General features: G+C 47.3%; 1 protein-coding gene across 2 annotated transcripts in view; it reads right to left on the reverse strand.

The window, feature by feature from the left end:
• The window catches only part of PLA2G2D (phospholipase A2 group IID), an 18,861-nt gene extending 8,890 nt beyond the window's left edge, over nucleotides 1–9,971 (reverse strand). The window contains exons 1-4 of one of the 2 annotated variants that reach the window (XM_019666652.1): nucleotides 9,832–9,971; nucleotides 7,025–7,169; nucleotides 6,213–6,319; nucleotides 2,187–3,632 (exon numbers count right to left, since the gene is read on the reverse strand). In XM_019666652.1, coding sequence (XP_019522197.1) covers nucleotides 3,478–3,632; nucleotides 6,213–6,319; nucleotides 7,025–7,169; nucleotides 9,832–9,871 — 447 coding nt within the window. In that variant the 5' untranslated portion in view covers nucleotides 9,872–9,971 and the 3' untranslated portion in view covers nucleotides 2,187–3,477. Of the gene's footprint in view, nucleotides 1–2,186; nucleotides 3,633–6,212; nucleotides 6,320–7,024; nucleotides 7,170–9,831 lie in introns of those variants that run through there. The other variant, XM_019666653.1, reaches the window with a different exon arrangement.
• Between the last annotated feature and the right edge of the window lie 1,724 nt (nucleotides 9,972–11,695).

An 11,695-nucleotide genomic window follows, 5' to 3' on the forward strand; every position in this document is an offset into this window, starting at 1 on the left:
GATGCTGGAGTGCACATTCCACTGAGAAGATTTCCCATCCTCTGAGGTCCTGCCGTGTGGCAGGCACTGGGTTGTTATCTCATTTCATTTCACAACCACACCATAACAAAGACACTGCTGTGCCCATTTTCCAGGTGAGGAAACTGGAGCTCAGAGAGATTAGAAACTTTCCCAGGATCACACAGCAGGTACATGGCACAGTTTGGGTTAGGAGACAGGTCTGTCAAAGCCGCCCTCACCTTGTGCTGGGCAATGTTTTAAGTTGTCCCACATGGTAAATGTAAGTGGGTATGGCCCCAACCCCCATTTCACAGACATACTTTGTACTCAGGGGCTCTGCTGCACGTTCTTGCCCTCTCAGCATAGATGGAGGTGGGAATGAGAAGAGCTGGCAGAGCCTGGAAGCCTGCTGCCCCCAACCTCACTGCAGAAGAGAAGGAAGATGACCTCCATTATCAGAGATGCCCCGTGGGTGAGACTATGTCCTTCAGCCCATGGCCAGAGCCCTCCCCTCTACCCACCTTTCTCTCAAAGCTTAATTTACCAGGATGGTCCCCCAGCCTGGGTTTCCTCCAGGAAGAAACTGCCGGAAACTCAGAATTGTTGCGAGTTTGCAGGATAACAGGAAATGAACGGAGCTGGGTTTCCCCAGCTCTTCCAGCTTCAGCTCTGATAGGCCCTGGCAGGGGGAGAGGAGGAAGGGAGAAATCTGAGGGTCCTTTGTGGGAGAGTGACCCGCTTTTCTCCAGGTGCTCCAAGGCAGAACCAGAGCAAGTGGATTAAACTGGAGACCACCCAAATGCCTGTCTAGTGCAGAGTGGACTCGTGGTGGTAGAGTCACTCCGTGATAACTGAACGAACCACAACTACACACAATATGAAAAAAATCCCACAAACAACGCTGAATGAAAAAAGGCCGACACAAAGGAGTAGAGACTGTGAGAGGCTCTGTTTATATGACCTTCCAACACAATCAAACTAATTTGTGGTTTTACAAGTCAGGTCAGTGGTTACCGGTTGAGGGGGTGGTGACTGGATGAGGTTAGTAAGAAGGGTCAGGGGTATCACTGCTGTTCTGTTTCCTGCAATGTGTGAAGCACCCAACTTCTCACATCATCACCAACACTGGTTAACATTTGTCTCATTTGCCTTTTTTTATTACAGCCATTCTAAAGGATTTGATGTGGTATCTCATAATTTTGATTTGCGTTTTCCTAATGAGTAATGATATTGAGCATCTTTTCATGTGACTATTGGCCATTTATCTTATTTGGAGAAATGTCTGTTGAAATCCTTTGCTTATTTTTAATTTGGGGTGTAATATTTTTGTTGTTGTCTTGTAAGACTTCTTATGTATTCTGGATATAAGTCCTGTATCAGACATCATTTGCACATATTTTCTCCCATTATGTAGGTTGCTTTCTAACTTTCTTGATGGTGTAGGTTTCAGGGAAAAGTGTTTAATTTTGATGAAATTTAACGTGTCTTCTTTGAGGGGCTCATGTGTACTTTTGTTGTAGTATCTAAGAAACCATTACCTCACCCAAGATCACAAAGATTTACTTCTTTGTTTTCTTCTAAGAGTTTTACAGTTTTAACCCTAACATTTAGAGCTGTGATCCATTTTGAATTAACTTTTGTGTGTGGTGTGAGGAAGAGGTCCAGTTTCATCTTTTGCATGTGGATATCCAGTGGTGTCAACACCATTTATTGAAGACTTCTATCTCTATCGAATNAGTTTTAACCCTAACATTTAGAGCTGTGATCCATTTTGAATTAACTTTTGTGTGTGGTGTGAGGAAGAGGTCCAGTTTCATCTTTTGCATGTGGATATCCAGTGGTGTCAACACCATTTATTGAAGACTTCTATCTCTATCGAATTGTCTTGGAAGCCTTGTTGAACTATGACCCTTCCTTCCTTCCGTCCATCCTTCCTTCCTTCCTTCCTTCCTTCCTTCCTTCCTTCCTTCCTTCCTCCCTCCCTTCCTTCCTTCCTCCCTCCCTTCCTTCCTTTTTTCCTTCCTTCCTTCCTTTCTTCAATCCTTCCTTTTTTCTTCCTCCCTCCCTCCCTCCTTCCCTCCTTCCCTCTGTCCCTCCCTCCTTTTCCTCCTCCATTTCTCCCTGCCTCCGTTCCTTCCTCCCTCCCTCTGTCCAACCCTCCCTCCCTCCCTTCTTTCCTTCCTCCCTTCATTTCTTTCTTTCTTTTCATTTGATGGCCAGTTATTCTAGCACCATTGTTGAAAAACTATTCTTCCACCTTGGAAATTCCTTTGCTCCTTTGTCAAAAATGAATCCTCATATATGTGTACGTCTAACTCTGGATCATGTATTCTGTTCCACTGATCTATTTGTCTATGTTTATGCCAATCTACACGGTCTTGATTACAATAACTTTATAAGTCTTAAAATCAGGTAGAGTGAGTCCTTGTTCTTTTTAAAAAGTTTATTTGATATTCTAGGTCCTTTTCATTTCCATACAAGTTTCAGAATCAATCTGTCAATCTCTACAAGAAAAATCTATTAGGATTTGACTGGGAGGGCATTGGCCATCTAGGGCAAATGGGGAGAATTGACATCTTATCAATATTTAGTCTTCTGATTCATTAACATAGAATAGCCCTGCATTTATTTTGGCCTTCCTTGATTTCTCGGAACATTATTTTATAGTTTTCATTGTACAAGTCTTCCATATATTTTGTCATATTTAATCCTAAATATTTCCTCTTTTTTGATATTATTGTAAATGTAGTTTTCATTTTTGATTTCCAGGTGTTCCTTGCTAGATACTCATGTAAAGTTACAATTGATGTTCTTGTATTTTCATTTTGTACCCTACAACTTTGCTAAACTCAGTTATCAGTTCTAGTAACTTTTCTGTAGCTTCCGCAGGATTTTTTTACATGGACTATCGTGTTTATGCCAACAGAGACACTCTAACTTTCCTTTCCAATCTGAATGCCTTCTTTCTTTTCTTTCATTGTTATACTGGCTAAAATGTTGAGGAGGAGTGTTGAGAGTAGATATCGTTGCCTTGTCTTGTTCCTAATCTTAGGGGGAAAAGCAACCAGCCTCTTACCATCAACTATGATGTTACCTGGGGCGGGGAGGCCTGATGAGTGAGTGACGGTGGCTGAGACAACATGCCACACCTTCTTCCCTAGGCGCCCACCCCTAACGCCTGCTGGTTTGGAACAAACACCATGTCTGGGAGCTCCCTGTCCTTGGCTTTTCCTAAGATCTCAATCCGCCCTCAGAAGAGGTAGCTGCTGCCTCAGCCTCAGTTGGGAAGATTTAGAAGGTCCAAGGGGCAAGATGGGTGGCTGGGGTGAGGCAGAGACCCTCCCTCCTTTTGGGAGTGTGTTAAAGGAGCCAGGCTGGTTCAGGGGGTTAGCTACAACTGAGGTGGGGGTGTCAGAAACCCTGCCAGACTTCAAAAGACCAGGGTAGGGGCTGTTGTACATTCAGAGCAGGCTTCTCCTAGCACATAGGGGTCTGGCCTTTGCAGCGGGACCTCGAAAACAAACGGATGTAACGCTGCTTCTTCTTGTAGGTGCCCAGGTTCCGCTGCAGGCAGAAAGCCACCTCCTTGTCACAGGCGCACAGTTCCTGCTCACACCAGCTCCCAGTGTCAGCTGTGGGCAGAGGAGGGGGTAGTTTAGTGTTTGTCCCTTCCTGAGACTGAGCCAGGGGTGGGCCTTGTTTCCCTGGAGGGAGCCTCTGAGGGCAGTGCCGTCCTCGCTAAGCCTTAGGGCGCCCTTCCCAGCTACGTTGACTCAAGGTGCATGACTTTGGGCACTTTCAATGACCTCCCACCTTCCCGTGTGGCATTGGGTCATCATTTATTATTTTAATCATTCATTCATTCACTCACTCTTTCATTCATTCATCCATTCTATGAACAACTGAGCACCTAGCCTATGGCAGGCCCTGGGGAGACAGGACTGAGCAGCAGACCTGTGAAGTTCACACTCTGTGGGGGCAGCAAATATCTGAGAACCACAGGAATGAATAGTACAAACTGTGCTACGTGGAAAGAAGCAATGATGCTGGGGGCTGCTGAACAGTAAAGCTGTGGGACGAGAGGCATTTGAGCTGAGGTTGGAAGGGTCTGTCCTCCTTATGGAAAGCCAGGGTGGAGGAGGGGCAGTGTTCCAGGCAGATGGAACAGCACGTGCAAAGACTCTGAGGCAGGAGGGACCATGGTGCTTCAGTTTCAACAACGTCTGCATTAAAATGGGGATGAAAATAAAATGCTGCCTCAGGGGCAGTTGTGAGAATTAAGTACGGAGGCAAACACTCAGCAAAGAGGAAATGGTCAGGAAATGTTAGCTATTACAGTTGTTTTTATTATTAAGCCCTTAATTAACAGGGACTGCTGTGAGGCTGCCATCTGATTGCCAGCCCCGGGACCTGCCACCTTTCTCCATGCATGAACCCAGGGGCCAGGGGCCCGGGAATCCAACCCAGGCTCTACCATTTGCAGCTGTGTGACCCCAGGAAACAACTTCTTCACTCTAGTCTCAGTTTCCTTGTCTGTAAAGTGGAGGTGACCAGGGTGGGGCTGCCTCTTGGCTGGGCCGCTCAGAGATGCAATAATGATGAAGGTAGTAACAATGATAACGGCAGCCCATGTGATTTATGGAGCCAGCGTTTTGCAGCAGGCATCTGTGAGGCTCATTCTGTCCGTTCTCGTTTTAGTTCTGAATTAACTTTATGGGGTGGGATACTGCTAACATCCTCAGGTTACAGATGAAGACACTGAGGTTCAGAGAGGTTGAGCAATGTGTTCAAGGTTACACAGCTGGTCAGAGGTGGGTCTGGGATCTAAGCTGAGGTCTGCCAGCCTTCCTGATCCTAAAGGGGCCAAACCCTCATTGGACCTGCCCGTATTCTCCCTCCCATTCCTGCCCCTCCTCCACAGCCCAGCTGTTGCCACTGCACACATGAGAAAAACACAGGTTGAGTAGCTTCTGTGTAATCGCATAGCATCTGAAGGCAGGAGTGCCAGAACTCCCCCCCGCCCTCCATCTCCAACTCGGACTCCATGGCCCAGGCACTCACAGCACTGGATGTTCCCCTGGGTAAAGTTGTAGGTGTAATGGTCCCTGTGGATACGGCAATTGTGGAGCTTCAGGTGCTTATAGCAGCAGTCATGGGCATGGCAGCACCTGGAGGGAGAGGACAGGAGGTGAGGCAGGGAGCACAGCTTCAGGGGTCTTAGCTAACTTGGGTTTCTGGCAGCCCCGGCCCCAGGGAAGAACCAAAGTGACCTCTTTGAAGAGTCAAGGCCTGCGGGGTTCTCTCTTCTTTATGGGCAGGCTGGCTAAGTATCAATGAGACCTTCGTAGGTACCAGGCACCTGCTTCTTCTATGAGTGCTCTCTTAATTTTTTCTATCACCCCATGACAGGCGTACTAGTGTTGTCCCCATTTCACAGATGAGAAAACTGAGAATCAGAGAGGTCAAGTCACTTGACTGAGGTCACACAGCCTGTAATAGGGCGATCAGGGAAGTGAACTGGGCCTGGCTGGCTCTCATGTCTTCTCTGTTCGATTCCCAGGATTGTGGTGAAGATCAAATGAGATAATGGCAAAAAGAGGTGGGACTTTTTAAAAATACTGTGCAATGGCATCGGGAGTGTGTGGGGGTTATGTGACTCGATTAGGGGTTGGGAGTTAAATGGGGGGCCTTCAAAGAACCTGGGGAACCTTCTAGAAGGGAAGCTCCAGGAGGGCTGGGTCTGTATGGGAGCTCAGCAGAGTTCCGAGCACACAGTACAAAACGAATTCACAGAATGAATAAATGGATGGATGGGAAGGAGGGAGTTCTGGGGTGGGGGCAGCACAGGACTGCCACCCGTGTCTGCCTAGAAAGGGATTACCAGTCCGAGGCATCTACGGGTGGGCCNACTGAGGTTCAGAGAGGTTGAGCAATGTGTTCAAGGTTACACAGCTGGTCAGAGGTGGGTCTGGGATCTAAGCTGAGGTCTGCCAGCCTTCCTGATCCTAAAGGGGCCAAACCCTCATTGGACCTGCCCGTATTCTCCCTCCCATTCCTGCCCCTCCTCCACAGCCCAGCTGTTGCCACTGCACACATGAGAAAAACACAGGTTGAGTAGCTTCTGTGTAATCGCATAGCATCTGAAGGCAGGAGTGCCAGAACTCCCCCCCGCCCTCCATCTCCAACTCGGACTCCATGGCCCAGGCACTCACAGCACTGGATGTTCCCCTGGGTAAAGTTGTAGGTGTAATGGTCCCTGTGGATACGGCAATTGTGGAGCTTCAGGTGCTTATAGCAGCAGTCATGGGCATGGCAGCACCTGGAGGGAGAGGACAGGAGGTGAGGCAGGGAGCACAGCTTCAGGGGTCTTAGCTAACTTGGGTTTCTGGCAGCCCCGGCCCCAGGGAAGAACCAAAGTGACCTCTTTGAAGAGTCAAGGCCTGCGGGGTTCTCTCTTCTTTATGGGCAGGCTGGCTAAGTATCAATGAGACCTTCGTAGGTACCAGGCACCTGCTTCTTCTATGAGTGCTCTCTTAATTTTTTCTATCACCCCATGACAGGCGTACTAGTGTTGTCCCCATTTCACAGATGAGGAAATTGAGACGCCGAGAGGTCTGGCCACTTGCCCAAGGTCACACAGCCTGTAATAGGGCGATCAGGGAAGTGAACTGGGCCTGGCTGGCTCTCATGTCTTCTCTGTTCGATTCCCAGGATTGTGGTGAAGATCAAATGAGATAAGTGCAAAACTAATTTTTCAAAACACTGTGCAATGGCAGAGGGAGTCTGTGTGGTCACTGTGACTCGATTAGGGTTTTGGGGTGCAAGGGGGGCCTTCAGAGACTCTGGGGAACCTTCTAGAAGGGAAGCTCCAGGAGGGCTGGGTCTGTATGGGAGCTCAGCAGAGTTCCGAGCACACAGCACAAAACGAATTCACAGAATGAATAAATGGATGGAGGGGAAGGAGGGAGTTCTGGGGTGGGGGCAGCACAGGACTGCCACCCGTGTCTGCCTAGAAAGGGATTACCAGTCCGAGGCATCTACGGGTGGGCCTTTGCCACCAGGTCCACAGTGACAGCCGTAGGGCCAATAGGAGAATATGGGTATCTTCCCGGTCACTTGTTCGACCATCTTGTTCAGGTTCAGAATCCCGCCCTGCGTTGGAGTCACACCTGCCAAGGACCCAACAACAAGGAGAGGACCTGAGTCTCAGGAGAGGTCAGTGGACCCCAGGCCTGGCACCTCGGCCCCACATGGACCAAACCGATGACCTGGGATAATAAAATGACAACCACTACTGCGGCTATAAAAATATAATGATAGCGAGTGAGTGCTGACTAGGGGTCTTTTCACATAGTAATTTTTTGACTCCATGCCTCCTATGAGATAGATACTATTTTTGTATTCTAAAGAAACTTTTTCTTTTGGTTTATCCTAGTTGCACAAAAAAAGTTGCAAAGATTCTACAGAGAGTTCTCACGCACCCCTCATCCACTTTCCTCTCCTGTTATTATCATCTTACAAAATTGAGGTATACTTATGAAAACTAAGAAACCAACATGAGTACAATAACTACTACTTTTAACCCCCATTTTAGAGGTGAGCAGGTTCAGTAACTTGCTCCGGGTAACAGTGGCTGGGAAACGGAGGAGCCAAAGTTGACACCCAAGGCAGCTGGGTTCTGTGCTCTGTCCCTGTGTATTGAGGTGCCACCCCATAATAGGAAGCCTCCCCCTGCTTCCTACAGCCCCCACCCGCACCCCAACACCACACTTGGTAGAGAAATCCACATATTAAAGAGGAGGCTGGATCTTCTGAGGGCAGTGTGATTTAGAAATCAGTGATTTTCATGAATATTTTTCATGTCAGTCATAATATCTTGTGGTTAGAAGTGATCGTAAGGAAACTCTGTTTTATCAGGAGAGAAGAATGCATTATGATGAGCAAGGAGAAATGAAATATGTTAAGTCAGCAAATTCAGGGGAGAGTTTGGGAGAAACAGACAAAATAAGAAGGGGACTGAAAAGTCCATGAGTGCAACCTCAACAGGTGACTCACCAACACAGATGGGGTTCAGAGTCTCAGGGAGGCTGGGCTGGGTAGGCCCCTTTGGGTGACCCTAGTTACGGAGCTCCCCACCCTCAGGTCAATGATGTTATAATGGAAGTTCCTCAAGCAAATGAATTAAATAGTAAACCAGGGGTGAGCCCTACATGGGGGAAGGTTGGGTGGAAGAGGGGGTTGGGAGGGAATCGTGCAGTGGACCAAGGGTGAGATTATAAGCATGTGGCCTTGGGCTGCAGCTAAAGTGACTGGTAGTGTCTGGTACTTGAAGGCCTGTTGTGTCCCCAGTGTGTCCCCTCAACGTTTGAGCACCCACGTTGCCACTCCTGTTTGACATGGTGGCTCTAGCTGTACAGATGTTAATGAAAAAACTTGTAAGCTGTGACCGGGATAATGAGTGACCCCAGGCTATCTGGAAACCTGGGTTCAGTGATAAAGGCCCCAAAAGAAACCCACTCTAGAGAGAGTGACCATCCACCTTGTGGGCCAACCAGGGGCCTGAATTCGGAATTTTGTTTTTTTGGTGTATCTCTTTCTGCCCTAAATCTAGCACTTTCCATTTCAGCTTAGAAATACACACACAAGCCAACTCACACTTGAACAAAGCAGCGCTCCCTTGGCAGGCAAGCCACTAATTCTTCTTTGATTCAGAAAGCCATTTCTTAGTTTGAGGGTGAGGTGCACCTAGCCCTGAGACATTGTCAATCTGTGGCTATGAGGGTTTTGGCGAACTGGCTTAGCTTGTCGGTGATTTCTACCTTTGTTGCTTTCTCCATCCTTACCTGTCAATGAGCCCCTTCTCCCAAGGGTTCCCCACAGGGTGGGAGACAGCATTGCACCATCGTCCATGTGCTGTGTGTTATGCTATTGCTTGCTTACTGTTACTTACACCTGCTAAGCAGTGTATACATTTTCCCATTGGTGTCCTAACAACCCAATGAAGAGGGTGCTATTGTGCCCACTTTAGATGAGGAGAGAGATAGGGTGGCTTGGCCAAGGTCAAACTGCCAGGAGAGGGTGAGGCCAGTGTTTGAATCAGGTTCATCTGTGTATTTTCTCTACACGGTATTGCCTCTTGACATCTGAGAGAGGAATTTCGGTAGCTTGATTGAGATTTTCCTAATGGTTTTCGCTGTAACCCTGGAGATGTGTTCCTGTCAAGAATTTGGGAGTCCCAAGATAACAAACAACCACATTTATAAAGGCATTTTCTCTAAAGTCACATATTTTGAGATGGTCCCGAAATAAAAACTCCAATTTGCTAGCAACCACATTTTTATATTTGATCTGCTAAAGGTCGAATTGAAACTACCCATCTCCCACTACAGTCAGCAGAGCCCTCTTCTCAGATTCAAAGAGTAATCATGAAAGGGTTCTAAAAATATCGAGCGCTGTGTCTACGTAATTGATTATTATGAGGTCAAAGGGACCGGAGGAGCAGGGTGAGGTGGGCAGATCCATTTCTGCAACTTGTGTCCAAAGAACCATAACTCTCAGCTCAGCGGACCCCAGGGTTCTGAACCTTTAGTTCCGACTTTCACAGCAGTCTAGATGCAGGCCAACAGCTCCGCCACCCAGAGCTCTCTGGCCAAAGCCACTGTTCTAGGGGGCTGGAGCCACTGATGGATGGCTCCTTGCAAGAGGCAGAGGGTTGGGGAACTGAGGGTCCGGGGCAGTGGGGATCAGAGCAGCAGCTCAGTCTAGGAAAGAGATATAGAGCCTACCCGCATCCCTCTGTCCCTTCCCAGCCGTGGTCCTGTCCCCACTCACCAGCAAACACCACCAGCGCGCAGAGCAGAAGAAGTTCCATGATCCCAGCCCGGAGCAGGGACAGCAGCTGCTGAAAGTCCCCGTCCTGCAGGCAGAGCCTTATATAAGATGTGCGCCCGAGCTGAGCCCGACCCTGCGCCTTCCAGCTCCAACTCGTGGAAGTCATTGTGCTCTTTCTGTTTCCTCTTTTCTTGCAATGGGGAAGTTTAAATTTTATTTTTAACAATTGTTTTTAAAGCTTTTTGATTGCAAAATAAACATAATTTCAGTGTAGATTTCAAACACAAACAATAAGAAGAAATGTAAAATAACATGTGAATCCATTAAGCACTATTATCATTTTGGTGTATGTCCTAGTTCTATTGCCATATACACATGGTGTCAAAAAGAAATGTATACACATTTTAAGAAAGGAAAACTGTATCAACATTGTAATAATATTCAATATATATCAATAACAAAAGATGAATACAAGTCACGTTTGACTTCTGCCATTACAAGAGGTGCTCAAAGTGGTTACCATCAGAGTCTAGACACTTCTGATTACTGCAAACTACTTGCTGCTTGAGCAACGTTGACCAAAGTGTCCACTTGTATACATTTTTTGGCACCCCTGGTATGTATGTATACATATATATACCTGCACACTTTTCCTTCTCCAAATTAGGAAAACGTTATCGCTGTTCCTCTGTAGTACTTTGGAGCCTGTCCTTTCACTTACTGATATAACTTGAACATATTTCTATGTCATTAAATAGTTTTCTGCAACAACATTGAGAAAGGCAGCCTCGTGTTCCATCGTACGGCTATACCCTTCATTTAATGAGTCCCCTATTGATGGACATATGGGTTGTCTCCAATTCTTTACTATTTCAGACCATACAGTGGTGCAGGGAAAGAAACCCTGGAGGCTGCATCTCAGTTCATGTCCAGAATTGTTGCTGTAGGATCTGTTCCTAAGGTGGACTTGCTGAATCACAGCAACATGCACCATTTGAGTGCAATTGGTATGTGCTGGTAACTTACAGATGGACTGCCCAATTCATACGTGAGAATCCTAATGAGGCAAACAGTGTGGACCCAGCCTAACTAGGGTGGGGGTGCTGATGGCAGGACACACGAAGGCATCGTGAGGAGATGGTCTGCTACAGAGGCTCCACTGACCACCTTTCAAGGTTTAATGGAAAGTGCATAGATAGCAGAAACTGGTTCTCGTTGATGGCCATTGGATGGCTGTTCAAGGACATCGTGCCCAAGCTGACCTTTTTGCTGCCAGCTAATCAGTTCACCTAAAAAGTGTGCCAGAGACAGTCACTGCTAGAAGTTCTCTCTCCCTCCCTCGCTCTCTCTCTCTCTCTCTCTCTCTCTCTCTCTCTCTCTCTCTCTCTCTTAACTCTTTTCTAAACTTAACTTTTTCTATGTTCCTGACTCCATTGGGAAGTGATAGCTTCACATGTGAGAAAACAATCTGTGCAGAAAATAATTAAACAGCAGGCCCAGTCAGTGTCTCTGGTATATTGATTGACATGCCCCCCCCCACATGTCCTCAGTAGTCACCCCCTTATGCTCTTCCCAATGCAGGGCCTTCCCCGAGATCTGGGCTCTTGCGGGGCCTGTGGCTACAACCTGCCAGAATCCCAGCTTCACCCGATCTGGTATCATTTATGCAGGAGAAAACGTAGCCAGGACCACAAGCCCTCTGCTGATTCCAGAAGGCCTTTCCCTAGTGCGAGACAGGACATGATATGGATGCTGTAAAGGAACCTTTTTTTTTTTTTAAAGATTTTTATTGGGGAATTGGGGGGATGGGAACAGTGCTGGGGAATTGGGGAAAGGGGAACAGACAAGTTGCTGTCGTTTTTGT

The sequence above is a fragment of the Hipposideros armiger genome, unplaced genomic scaffold (assembly GCF_001890085.2).
Source record: "Hipposideros armiger isolate ML-2016 unplaced genomic scaffold, ASM189008v1 scaffold_477, whole genome shotgun sequence".
Lineage (NCBI taxonomy): Eukaryota > Metazoa > Chordata > Mammalia > Chiroptera > Hipposideridae > Hipposideros > Hipposideros armiger.